At 51.0% G+C, this 12,702-nt stretch overlaps 4 protein-coding genes across 4 annotated transcripts; 2 read left to right on the top strand and 2 right to left on the bottom strand.

Annotated features, from left to right (window-relative positions):
* Positions 1 to 361: 361 nt before the first annotated feature.
* On the bottom strand, positions 362 to 1,529 carry F5J12DRAFT_795407 (mitochondrial import inner membrane translocase subunit TIM22). The gene is made up of 4 exons (XM_051744065.1): positions 1,229 to 1,529; positions 901 to 1,109; positions 688 to 852; positions 362 to 641 (listed from the first exon to the last, which is right to left on the bottom strand). The coding sequence occupies exons 1-3, from the start codon at positions 1,350 to 1,352 to the stop codon at positions 688 to 690; spliced, it is 498 nt and encodes a 165-aa protein (XP_051604603.1). The 5' UTR covers positions 1,353 to 1,529; the 3' UTR covers positions 362 to 641.
* On the top strand, positions 1,524 to 5,413 carry F5J12DRAFT_795396 (uncharacterized protein). Its single transcript, XM_051744064.1, has 16 exons — positions 1,524 to 1,624; positions 1,678 to 1,809; positions 1,866 to 1,978; positions 2,033 to 2,119; positions 2,168 to 2,893; positions 2,946 to 3,288; positions 3,343 to 3,403; positions 3,457 to 3,597; positions 3,650 to 3,681; positions 3,729 to 3,818; positions 3,865 to 4,038; positions 4,089 to 4,392; positions 4,442 to 4,517; positions 4,570 to 4,610; positions 4,660 to 4,967; positions 5,016 to 5,413. The coding sequence occupies exons 1-16, from the start codon at positions 1,534 to 1,536 to the stop codon at positions 5,267 to 5,269; spliced, it is 2,973 nt and encodes a 990-aa protein (XP_051604602.1). The 5' UTR covers positions 1,524 to 1,533; the 3' UTR covers positions 5,270 to 5,413.
* A 23-nt stretch (positions 5,414 to 5,436) lies between these two features.
* Positions 5,437 to 10,830, top strand: F5J12DRAFT_795392 (uncharacterized protein). Its single transcript, XM_051744063.1, has 17 exons — positions 5,437 to 5,795; positions 5,872 to 5,912; positions 5,971 to 6,120; positions 6,174 to 6,352; positions 6,403 to 6,420; positions 6,474 to 6,562; positions 6,618 to 6,981; positions 7,036 to 7,112; positions 7,165 to 7,745; positions 7,797 to 7,851; positions 7,901 to 8,330; positions 8,386 to 8,965; positions 9,020 to 9,111; positions 9,162 to 9,744; positions 9,815 to 9,984; positions 10,046 to 10,165; positions 10,224 to 10,830. The coding sequence occupies exons 1-17, from the start codon at positions 5,454 to 5,456 to the stop codon at positions 10,391 to 10,393; spliced, it is 4,041 nt and encodes a 1,346-aa protein (XP_051604601.1). The 5' UTR covers positions 5,437 to 5,453; the 3' UTR covers positions 10,394 to 10,830.
* F5J12DRAFT_795385 (WD40-repeat-containing domain protein) lies at positions 10,831 to 12,571 on the bottom strand. Its single transcript, XM_051744062.1, has 7 exons — positions 12,406 to 12,571; positions 12,265 to 12,350; positions 11,963 to 12,183; positions 11,723 to 11,905; positions 11,538 to 11,665; positions 11,104 to 11,486; positions 10,831 to 11,069 (listed from the first exon to the last, which is right to left on the bottom strand). Exons 1-7 carry the CDS (start codon positions 12,476 to 12,478, stop codon positions 10,998 to 11,000), a joined length of 1,146 nt encoding a protein of 381 aa, XP_051604600.1. The 5' UTR covers positions 12,479 to 12,571; the 3' UTR covers positions 10,831 to 10,997.
* Positions 12,572 to 12,702: the final 131 nt, after the last annotated feature.

Genomic DNA, 12,702 nt, shown 5'->3' with positions numbered 1-12,702 from the left:
CTTGTTTCGGACGCCACACATCCGGTGCAGTGCAGAGAGCTTCCCGCCCCTCAGGGGTTACGAGACTGCCAATAGCATAGCTCGCACTTTACGCCCATAGACGGGGGCGTTTCAGCTAACCGAAACTCGCAACTTGGGTCCCCTTGTGACACAAGGTTCGTGGTTTCTCCAAGACAGCTGACCCTATCACACACTACAATCAGTCGCGTGGAGCCCTGTGACTTCAGAGGCTGCGCTTAGACATCACGAGTAAGGCTGGGCAAGACTCAAGCGAAATGGAATCCGCGTGTAGGGGACTGGCGTCACTGCAGGTGCTGTGGGCGTGGCTGGTGAAACGTTTTTGTCGGTTTGCACCCGTAGCGCCATATTCCCATCTATCCATAAGTAACATACCGGCCATGTTAACAATTGCTACTATCTGACCAATTGATAGCCTAGGAACTGATCGAATCAAGCGGCAATGTGTAACAACATCACGACCACCGAAACCTGCGCCGCCCAGCGTTTCACCCATTGTTGGGTTCGTGTCTAATTATAATGCTCTTAGATACATACAGTCCTGGGGTACTCCATCATCCCCACACCTAAACGGCATGCTCGGCGTCCAGGTGCTCAGTATTATAAGCAGGTGCTAATCGTCGCTAGCGAAATAGTCAGAAAGCAAGCCAGGTGATCGCATGCAATATCTTACTCCGAGGACTCTCTACGCAGAAACAAATCTACTGCTCCCGAAAAGGCGGCGAATGCCAGCCCACCACCAAATACGGCTTTGGGCCCGGAATGTCGGGCAAGGATACCTCCTGCAACGAAGCCAGCAGCAACAGGATTGATCATGTCATTTTTAGCTCGGTACTGAGTTCGTGTCAGCACAGGTTGGAGCATTAGACCTAAAACTCTTACCCCTTCGATGACACATTCTATACCAGCAAATAATGCGCCCACTTTTCCAAAACCTTTACCCGTTCTCCACATTCCCTTGCCCATTTCTTTAAATATCTCGCGCGCTTTCTGGGTATTGGACATTCCTGCCTGGGTTTGTTGCCGTAGGTATGGATCCTCGTATGCAAATGAAGCAGACATTAGGGAAAAGAAGGCACCGATACCTAGGCCTATGGGGAGAAGTCTGATCCTGAACCTAGGAAATTTGTTTGTTGAGCCTTTGGCGACGCGACTTACCACCCACTCCGGCCATGACAGTCTTAGCTGCACAGGACTCCATTCCCATAACCATCCATTGCTGGTATTTTTTGGCTTGCAGTGAACTGCTCCCGGTCCTCTTCCTTGAGTCCTGGTGGAAGAGGTTCCTTCCCAGCTGGGTAGAGTGGCGCTACTAGTAGATGCATGGGGTGCATAGTTAGCGCACGACTCGTTGACCGACGCGAATATGCGCGGCCAGTCCCAGTGCAATGATGAGTAGTAGTGACAAAAAGTAGTCTGCAAAGCCAGCGTCACAGGCTCCTGCCAAACACGGTCACATCCATTTCGGGACGACCGCATGTTGACGTGTGGAGATGCAAGTTGTCCGCAACACAAATGCTGCCACTAGCAATGAGCAGCCTAGCATCGCTCCTGAGCGATACTGACCCGGGTGACCCAGACCTTCCGCCAGGATCACCTCCAACGTGTGAGTCCTCACTCTGCAGACACCCCATGCCACTGTGTTCAACCCTGCTACAGATAAATTCGAGGGCCCCTGGTTCGCGACACAGTTATTGCTTGCATCATCGATTGGACTAGTGTCATTCCTGGTGTTCTCGTATTTTCGTTCACGATGGCCATTGGTATTCGCTTCACGCACCAAGCTGAAGGGTCAGTGGCCTTGAAGTAAATGTTTAACCACGTTGTCACGTTCATTGCGATCATAGGATTCTCTCCTCACGAAGCTCATGCCCACTCCGCGTTCTTTGGTTGGATTTTACCAACCATTAGAACATCCGAGTTTACGATTCTCCAGATTGTTGGATTAGACGCAGCGGTGGTAAGTTACAAACATACAACTTTGCTGCGGTTGTTGCTTCACCCTGCACCACAGTTACTCAGTTTCTATAAAACTTCATTTTACCTGTTCTCTGTATGTTCCATCTTTGCGACGGTTATTTTGATGCCCATTAATTGGAAGGTATGATTTGGCAGTCACTAAGAGTAACCTGAAGTTCATGCTTTCCAGAACAACGCAGGAATTGGCGGTGGTGCAGATGATGACGATAACGATTGGCCGCAGTGGTCCACTGCGACATACGACGACCCGTCATCCCCTAACCGCGACTGGCTCGATCTTATCAGCGACGCAAACTCATACCTCACGGTGCATTTCCTGTTCACATACCTTTTCACAATCCTTGCTCTCTATTTCCTCTACAAAAATTACCGACGGTACATACGTGCTCGACAGCTCTTCTCGTTAGAGCTGGTCCATTCGATGCCGGGGCGTACGGTCATGGTCACCTTGTTACCGCTTCATCTACGTTCAGAGCGTGCTCTCGCGGAGTACTTCGAGAACATGGGGTTAAGTGTTGAAAGCGTTTCCGTCTGCAGAGAAGTAACGACATTAAAAGCTTTGTTGGACGAGCGAACGAAGGCGTTGTTAGAACTGGAGAGCGGCTGGACAAACTACGTCGGTAACCCTAGTGCGGTGGAATCCTATGATCCTTCGGAGAACGTGATTTCGCAAGTCGATCCATCGATCCTGGAGGGTCAACCCGCCAGATTGGTTGTCCCTCACCGCAAACGTCCCACTGTTCGACCAGGCTGGTTTTCCGCCAAGGTGGATGCGCTGGAGTATCTGGAAGCCAAGTTCAAGGAGGCGGATGAGAAAGTGAGAAAATGGAGACGAGTTGGAAAGTTCAAGGCCACACACGTCGCGTTCGTGACCTTTGAAAAAATGTCCAGCGCGGTAAGGTGCAATGACATATCCTAGCATCGATACACTAAGCAAGTCCTTGTAGCAAATAGCAGCTCAGACGGCACACTCTTCGGACCCGTGGCAAATCAAGACTCGTCAAGCGCCAGAACCACGGGATATCGTATGGGATAATATCGGCACCACCCCAGGTTCACTATTTGCACGGGAATTGTTGGTTCTTGGCGCAGTCGGACTACTGCTCTTCTTCTGGGTTCTCCCGATCACCGCTTTGGCTAGTTTATTGAGCTATAAGGAGATCAAGAAAGTTATGCCCTGGCTTGGGCAGCTTATCGACACGAACGACAAAATTCGAGCGATCGTCCAGAACTCTCTGCCATCAGTTGCTATAATCACTCTCAATGCCCTGTTACCGTTCATCTTGGAGGGTATGATTACTCTGCATAAGACGTCGTGCTCTTCTGAATAACCTGCCTCCTTAGGTTTGACTTATTTCCAAGGCTACAAGGCCCGTAGTATGATTGAGTACTCGCTATTGCGCAAGTGAGTCCTTTTGTCTTCCGCTCCAGAATGGACCTCGTTCACATCCCCTTCAGATATTTCCTGTTCCTTCTTGTGAACGTTGTCTTCATCTTCCTATTGGCTAGCACGTACTGGCAACTGGTTCGGGACCTAGCAAACTCACCTGCGAAAATTCCCGAGAAGCTGGCGGAAGCTCTCCAGAAGGGCCGAGCAAAGTAAGTGGATTCATCAGCTACTGATTTCTGTCATGTTACGCGAATGATATAGACACTTCTTCCTGTCCTACGTGATTCTTCAAGGTAAACCATGTGATAGTAGTATGAGATCGTTGCCTGACATTGGTCAGGTTTTGGTATCATACCTTTGCAACTGCTCAACCTCGGAGTAATAATACCCCGCGTAGTTTTACGGATTTTCGTGACCAGAACCCCCCGAGGTATGTACTCTTCGATCATACTCCTTTTTTGACTGATCGATGGCAGATTTTGCCGAGTTGAACGCGCCTCCTATGATCAACTATGGTGTCGTATATCCGCAAGCCATTCTTATTTTCGTTATCACGATCCTATATAGCGTAGTCCAGCCTCTTATCGTGGTGTTCGGCGCCATCTACTTCGGGGTGGGATACCTGGTCTACAAGTACAAGCTCTTGTTTGGTACGTCGACATTCACCTGACTATGAGTGGCAAATAAGTTGTCTTTGCAGTCTTTTTCAAGCCATACGAATCACAGGGTCAAGCATGGCCGATTACCTTTGTTCGACTCATATGGGGCATCGTCATCTTCCAGGTCTTTATGATTGGCATCCTCACCTTGCGGCAATGCTACATTATGTCTTCCCTTCTGGTTCCGTTGTTGGTCGGTACGGTGGCATGGTCCTGGTACATCCATAGCGCGATGCGTCCGCTAAGCCACGCAGTCTCTTTGAATTCTGTGTGTGAAGTGGAGAGAGGCGAGGAAACTGTTGTAACCAGGCTTAGGGAAGAACATCCAGTGTCACGGTCTCAGAGGTAGTGATTTTCTTTCTCTCGATGCCACGCACGCATTTATCTCTTCCAGTAATTTGAGTCGAAGAAGGTATGCCCAGAATGACGACACCCTTTACGTCGCTCCCGAAGACGAAAGAACGGACTATGTAAGCAGGCTGTCTGCCTCTTCTGAACTGAGATGTTAATATGAACTTGCAGTCCCAACCACCAATGGCAAATTGGTATTATGGTGTACTCAAGTATGTTCTCGAAATCTCGTTGGTATAGAGCTTGCTGACGACCCGCTAGTACTGGAAAACGTCGTTACGGGCACCCTGCGCTGACTGGCGTCCTTCCTGAGCCCTGGCTTCCTTTGAAGAAAGGGCAAATGCTTGTGAATGGCCTTCGAAATGGAGGTTCCAGGGCTGCTGCCGACTCGACACAGGGCATCGTGCTTAGTCTTCGCAACCGTTATAGCATGCTGAGAAACAAGATTCGGTCGTCCCGTCGGTCGCGTGATGCTCCCGATGGTGAGAATGCCGAGATGGCTTCACCCGATGAGGAACGTGGCCACACTTCTGATAACAGTACCACAAACCCATGGGCTGGTGCACGCGGTTCGCGCACACAATCAACTCTCAGTCACCGTCTGAGCTTTGATCCAGGTTCCGGGGTTATTATGTTACCAGAAGATGACGGTTGGCTGGAGGAGGATGATTCTTCCGGCGAGGACTATAGCAATACTAGCCCGCCATCGGGGGATGGTCAAGGTAACGTATCACAGGAGGACCTTGGCATGTCCGATGACCACCCACCTTCTACTCCGATGACTCCGTCGCCTCGGCGCCGTCACGCAACGTACTACCACCACCCTGATCGTCGCCGGGCGACTTTGCCTGGTGCCTTTCCACAGTCGTGACCAAAGGCAGATATGCGACCTCTAGCTTATGTTCCTGTTATTGTTCTACCATACGCGTTATGTTACTCTGGTTTCCAAGTACCCGAGAATCGGACAAGTCATGATGAGAGTTGTGGATCACCATGTACATAAAAGGCATTGCACCATGTCGGCCGCGTCGCGGGTGCGGTGCCTCTAAACAAACATGTCTCGATCTTCTTCACGTTCTCGGAATAATTTGCCATCAACGTCTGCTCGCATTCGTATCGCTAGCGATATATCAGAACGCGAACATGACAGAGAGGGACCTCTTCCTTCGAGCCTGAGTCTGCTGTCCGCCCGCAGACCGTCATGGGCACCAGCTCCGTACGACAGTCACAACTCTCAAGACAGGATCATAGCGGGTCTTGCTTCATACCGCGATGTACCGACGTTGAATGTGCCCAACCAAGCCGGCGACTCTTCGTCTCCTGAAATCGATGGAGGTAATTTCCGCAGGAATTTACATATTGACATGAAGGACCTCGTTGGGGATGCAGTGGGAAATGTGAGTTGTAATCCTCGCACACACATAGGCAATATGTTGCGTTCGACGACAGTCAGTTCAACGTGTGATGTTGCAGATGAGCATTAGTCCAGTTGGCCGCGATATTGTCCTCGCCGCGTAAGCCGCCCTACTCGATATCATTGTTCCGCAACTTGCGCACACCTTTCTTATATAGCCGTCGAGGACTATTTATCATTGACCTAGAGGCTCCCTTGGAAGTACCACGATTTCTACCTCAAGGTGGCACCTGGGAAGTCGCAGACGTTCAGTGGAATCCACACCGTGTCCGTGCGGAATACATTGTGTCGACATCGTCGGAAAAGCTGTAAATCCAAGTCCTCCAGTTCTTCATTTCCGTGGCTCATTATCTCCTCAAAGTCTTATATGGAATCTCTTGATGCCTGGAAAGATGTCAATAGAGCACATTCTACGTTCACATTACCGTGCTATAACTGACATCAACTGGCATACTTTCGAGCCTGAGATTGTATCTAGTGTCGGAATCGACTCCTGGATATGGACTTGGGACCTACGGGAAACTCGTAAACCTGTCTTAGGTACGCTGTACGCCAAATTTGTTTCCACCCACTCATGTCCCTTGCCACAGGCCTCTGTGCGTTCAACGGTGAGTTGCTGCCGCCGCAGAAAAGATGTCATCTGAGACCGGTTTCTACATAGCGGGTGGCACACAGGTAAAGTGGAACCGCCAGGATGCAAACGTGCTGGCGTCATCACACATGAACGAAGTTCTAATATGGGATCGCCGGGTTCGTATGCCTTTACGTGCCCAGTCGCATCGTCATGTTTTGACCGTCGGGTTAGAAAGGTTCCCTCCCCACTGCGCGGATACGGGCCCACAATGCAAAAATATATGGCATCGACTGGGCCCACGCCCGTGTCAGTGATATTGTTACCTGTTCTCTTGACAAAACGATAAAAGTGTGGAACGTCAAAGAAGCGATATCCACCGAAATGGCTCAGCAGCACCCATTGACCACGATTACAACGCGTTATCCCGTTTGGCGTGCGAGGGACCTACCGTTTGGAAGAGGCGTGTTGAGTTTACCACAACGAGGAGAGACGATTCTGGAAATGTGGGCCCAGCACAATCCACTGACACCTGCTGAAGTGTTTGAGGGTCACGAGGACGTTGTAAAAGAATTCGTTTGGCGGAAAAGCAGCATAGGTGCGCCGGAGCTGAAGTGGTTCCTCTCATATGTACTGAATAACATTCTGGAAGGTGGCGAGTACCAACTCATCTCCTGGTCAAAGGACCGGACGCTTCGCTTTTGGCACGTGGGCCCAGATATTATGGAGGTAAAGGTGTCGTTTTCTCTTGCAGAGAGATATCTGCTGACAAAATCTACAGAAATTTGGCTGGAAACCAGGCTTTGCCGCTGCAGAAGCCCAACCTCAGAATCTCTCTGATCATCGACAGTCATTCCGACATCCCCCACAAAGTTTAGATCACGTCCCTACGCTTTCAGCGCCTATTGGTTCCCGCAGCATATTGGCGGAAGTTCGCGCAGGTCGACCACCACCATCACACAAACCCACGAATCCGGTGCTACAACCTCACCATGGTTCGGCGGCCCGTGGTAAAGGCATCTTGCTTCTTGAGCCTGGGGCTGCTGCATCTTTTCCACGTGGCCATACTGTCCAGTCCACCTACGGCCACAACCACCGCCCGGTTCCAATCCCAACTACGACAATTACGCGGGGAAAAGCGATGGGCGGTAGATCGGCCAGGGTGGATCCCTTTGCTTGGCTAGCGAGCGTGAGAGTTGAGAATCGGAGGGATGGGAGCTCTAGTAGCCGTGTCAGTTCTGGCTCAACTGCATCACCCCAAAGGGAGAATAATGCAACAGCACGCAACGGGAAGCGTAAAAGAAGCCCTAGTAAAGTAAGGGAGAACAAGGACGGTGACGGGGAACAAAGCCTTTGGCCCGAGTAAGCGGTTCTGCGCGTTGCCAATCATGTGTGCCGCTAACCAATTCAAAGGATTACTTCTGTTCTTACCAAGCTAACCCCCTCTAACAAGATTCGTCTGGAAAAGGTTTGTGCAAAGATACGGTACTCGGAATTGATAACTGATATTTCCTCAGCACGAACTAACCAAACGGCGGACGTGCACGATTGGGCTGCACGGCCCTTGGGGGGAATCTTCGTCAGTGTTTGTTCGGGTTTCGTTCCGGTTCCCTAAGGGCTACCCTCATGCGCCTCACCCTGAGGGCACACCAGAGGTCGAACTTGAACGAACGCCGTTGATATCCCTACGGACCCGAGCTTTCATGCTCCGAAAGTTACGTGCTATGCGTGAACGTCACCGACCTTGTTTGGAAGCATGTCTACGCTTTCTCTTATTCGGAGACGAGGACGATCAAGTCAGTGCGTCAACCAGCTCGGAACCTTCTTCAGAGGACGAAGGCCCCGGACAACTTCCCCCCAAGTCAAGGAACTTCACGGCATCCGTCTTAAGGAATAATAATAATTTAGCGGAGCCTCGCACGTCTCAGGGTGTCTTTGGTCCAAACGGTATTTGATGTCATCATTCAATTAAGTTATGACGGTCAGCTAAGCTACATTGCAGGTGAATTAGTGTGTTTCTTTTGGTCACCGCCTCGAGAGGCCCGCAATTCTGAGGTTGCATCCTCAACAACTCATTCCTTATCTCCCCCGTCATCTCGGCCTCTTTTTCAACCGCCTGCCTTGCTTTCTGATGCCATTCGTCGCCTTGCACTCGCTGCCGTCGATCAACAGTCCGAAGGAGCGGACTTCCGACGTTCGAATGAAAGCGACCATACACTGCGAATAATGACGAATCTCCTCACATTTTCTGGGCAGAAGTCTAGGCATAATTCGGATGGCCATCCAGTCAATGATGGGCCCTCACACTATGCAGCACCGGTCATGCCTGCTTGCCGCAGTACCGTGTATATTAGACTTCCCGATGACGTCAGCTTCTTTCGACGCAAGGTAGCCGCCGCGTATGTTTTTGGCGCGGTCACGCTTCCCGGCTTATGTGCCACAAATGCACGTATCGCCCATGAACACGGTCAACTCAGCCATGAACGGGTGTTCAGAACGCTTGAAAGTCTGCTTCTACCGCGTGAGGCATCCGCTTCATTTAACATCTTCACCGTTGCTGGCTTGCATATAATCGAAAAACTGTAAGTAAACGAAGACTCCATCCGTATTTCGACGTGGCTAAGCCATCAGTGTAGGCATAAGCAGTTTTGTGTCAACTATGACATACAGATGTTGGCCATGATAGCCGTCATATTGTTAAAGGCCTATGCACGAGTCTCCGTACCAGGTGCAACACCTCCGTCGTGTTTTGTGTTTACATCCTAACGGAGGTTGTAGTTATCCGACGACCGTCGCCCAAGGAGCTTCCCTCTGCCGCCTCGAAGACGGACGACGACTACTTTAGTTTACCAGCGGTCAAGGACCCACGGGCAGCGGTGCTGTCCCCAGGTTGGCCGCGTCTTTCGTCTATCTCTCCAACAGGTCCCAGCGCGCCGACGGCCGCGTCTTTGTTGTCGACGTCGAACTCATCCCGTGGATCGTGGTCTAGTTTATTCAACACTGGTACGGTGAGGCAGCTAATGTCCGGTGTCCAAGAATCCACCGCGACTTCTCTCGACACTACGTCACCCAGACCGCCGCCGGCTCCGATTCCTATCGGGGATATCGTACCTCGACTGCCTAATCCTGACTCACCACGACGCAAAGCACTTGGGAAAGACCCGTCGCCCTCCTCGACGACGCCTCTGTCGAAATCTTGGTCAGAGTCGCACGTCATACCTCTTTCGCGACCATCGCTCTCGCAATCTTCCAACCAGGCACGTCGACCGGCCTTTTCGCAAGTTGTCGATGTCAAACAGGGAGCGTTGCAGAAGAAGCTGGTCATTGTCGAAAAAGAACCAGAGAGCAAGGAGTCTACAAGGTGGGTCGGTCGGTCCAAAGGATATTTCTGTTTGACAGTACATCATCACTCACAGTGCGAACTTTCACAGAGCCTTCCTGCAACCCGACCAACTTGCACGATTAGCATGTCATATCGTATCGTATGCCGAAGTTTTGCTTAAGTGGCAGCTAGATTCTAAAAGGCTGGAGCTCCTGAATGCGGTGAAAACGTCAGAATTCGTGAAGACCCCCCCTGTGTCGCAGCGAGAGTTTGGTTTTGGTACGTTACTCCCGACAACTCATACTGCAACTGCTATATAGCGTACTTATTGTCTGTGAAGATGTTCAACCGACATGCAAACGATGTGGTCATAAACAGGCAACAAATGTGGAAACGTGTTCATTTTGCGGTGCCCGACCCGGAAAGCCCTCGTGTTCGATATGTCGACTTCCGGTCAAGGGTACGTACTACTGCTTCTTGTTTAGTATCGTTTCCATGAGGTTGTTTCGTTGTAATAGGACTCTCAATATGGTGTGGACAATGCCTGCATATCTCTCACGTCAAGTGCTGGCGTGACACTCAATCTAACGTTTGTGGATCTGGGTGTGGTTGTCCGTGCGGTGGACCCCGCAAACCTTCCTCTAGACAAGATCCGAGCATACACTCGCCTTCACCCCTAGTGGTTTGATACAATTACCCTAGATATATGCACTGCATCTGATACCATACGGTCGAGTGCAAGTCGAGTAGTCCCATCACTGATGACTTTTCAAGTGAAAGGCGCGATTCGCCAGTGGTGTGAGTTCCCACGTAATATCGATAGGTGGGTGTCGGCGGGGAACAACCTCTGGAACACCGGGGTAGCAGACCCACCGACGTAGCTTCACAGCAAAGCCTTGCAACCAAGGAGGTCCCGGGCGACCGACGCGAGCGCAACGACACTTTGCCACGAGACTGTCAGGGGCTTGCCCCCGGGTGCACAGTCGACCTGATCTGAGCAACCCGGACACTCATAGTAAATAATGGTTATGAATTCTGGATGGCCGCGAGAGTAATGCAGGATTAGGTGTGCTAAATGTGATACTGTTGTCCTTAATTGCATGCGCTCGTGCCTTCGTAGCACTTACTCCTTCCCATTTTCTTCCATCATTTCAAATTCTTACTTGAATACATGCTTTGTACCTTTATGTAAACGTATCCTAACCTATCTGTTTTTCGAAGTAAGAGAGTCGCTGACGCCGGCAACGGTGCCTTTCCAGCGATGAACTTTCGACGGTAGTCTAACCGAGTCTTCACATCCTCATCGCCCCAAGTCTTCCTGCCAGCCCACCCACACTCACAGCAGACACGTTCCAGATCACCAGCTTACCATCAACTCCACTTGTGCTCACTTCGCACAACAGAACCTCCAGCTCCCTTCTCATGTGGACGGACACTCGTGATCGTATTTTGGTGAATAGTATGTAGTTCAGTGTCGGTCACGGTCTCCGATGTATGACCGCGCGTGTCTGCGTTCCTAAAGGCATTAAATGCTGCGGTGTTCAGTCGACCGACAGTGCCGACTCTTGCGGCTCCTGTCTTGGTGGCACTGTCGTCGAGCGTCCCCGCCAACGACCAACCACCGGGACCGCCTGAGTAGACGACTGGTTGGCAGTCGTGTCCAGCTGCCACGAGCGTGTCTTCCGCAGTCCAGGTAAGAGTCACGTGAGGTAGGGACTGCAGCCGGATCGTGTAGACCGTAGGACCACCAGGATAAACTATGGTAATAGAACTGTCGTGGCCTGGCAAGGCCACAGTCAGACCGCATCAGTAATGACAATCAAAACGCTTACTCGCGAACGCTAGCGTGTCTCCAGACGGCGAGAAACCAACGGCGTGGACCCATCCTCCAGTAGGGCTGGCATACTCTCCGCAAACAGTATTAAACGGTAATTTCTCGCCCCATACCGTCGGTGCAGGCCTGTGGAAAAATCCGCTCGGTTCCACAACCTCAGGTCAGCTGGGAAAGAATACACACCTCTTGTCCACGTCTTTAATGTAAGCCGAAAAGACACGCGCCTTCATATCGGCACTGCCTGCAGCAAGCAGTACATTATTGGGGTGCCAATCCACTGACAGTACTGTAGACCGGATAGGTTTCTTCAGGTGCCGTGCGACCCACCAGTTATTCTCGGGATCGAACGAACAGATGGCGATCGTTCTGTCAACCAATATCAGCGTTAACTGTCACAGGAACTATTGCGTCCAGCAGACATACCTCGCGCCACTCGCAACTGCAAATTTATCTTCGTTCGGGCTCCACCTCACGAACGTTGCCGCGCGGTTGATGCGCAGCAGCACGAGTGTCGGTTTCCACACCATCCGGCCAGTGTTTGGATCCAGAGACTGGGACCACACATAGGCGTTCCTGTCCTGCGAGGCTGTCACAATACAATTCGTACGTGGTGCCCAGTCGACCGATGTGATGACTTTGTCATGCTAAGTTGAATTTTACCGATGACGGTCGAAAGGATGCATAATTAGTCTCTGATATGTCCTTCCTAGAAAATGTGTACTCACTTCACTTAGTGTCTCTGTTACTTGCCATTCCTTCCCCTGTTTAGTGTAGATATTTATGTTGTTGTCATTCAGACTCAACGCCAACTCTAATCCAACGATCAGGAGCTGAGCGATCGGTGGACTCACAACCTGGGGACGTACGACTGCGGTCTGCGTTGAACGTGTGGCAAGTAATGGGAGCCTGAGCGATTGAATAAACTTCTGGGGCAGACATTGATAAGACGGAAAGAACTGCAGAGGACTAGCAGTCTACTACCGCAGGCTGGAGTAGGGAACAGAGGACAAGTCTACGTCACAGCCACGCTGGCCTTGCACTGGCCCACCACCGCGATGCACTTTCAAGGCTTCTTCACCGACTTCGCTACTGATTCACGTCGAGAGGGTACGATTGTCTTCCAGGGGATACTAACTGATACAGTCTCTTGACCATACCCGATG

The sequence above is a fragment of the Pisolithus orientalis genome (assembly GCF_024613125.1).
Source record: "Pisolithus orientalis strain OTSU chromosome Unknown F5J12scaffold_2, whole genome shotgun sequence".
NCBI classification, from domain to species: Eukaryota; Fungi; Basidiomycota; class Agaricomycetes; order Boletales; family Pisolithaceae; genus Pisolithus; species Pisolithus orientalis.
The sequence above is the reverse complement of the archived record's forward strand: the minus strand, read 5'-3'. Positions and strand labels throughout refer to the sequence as shown.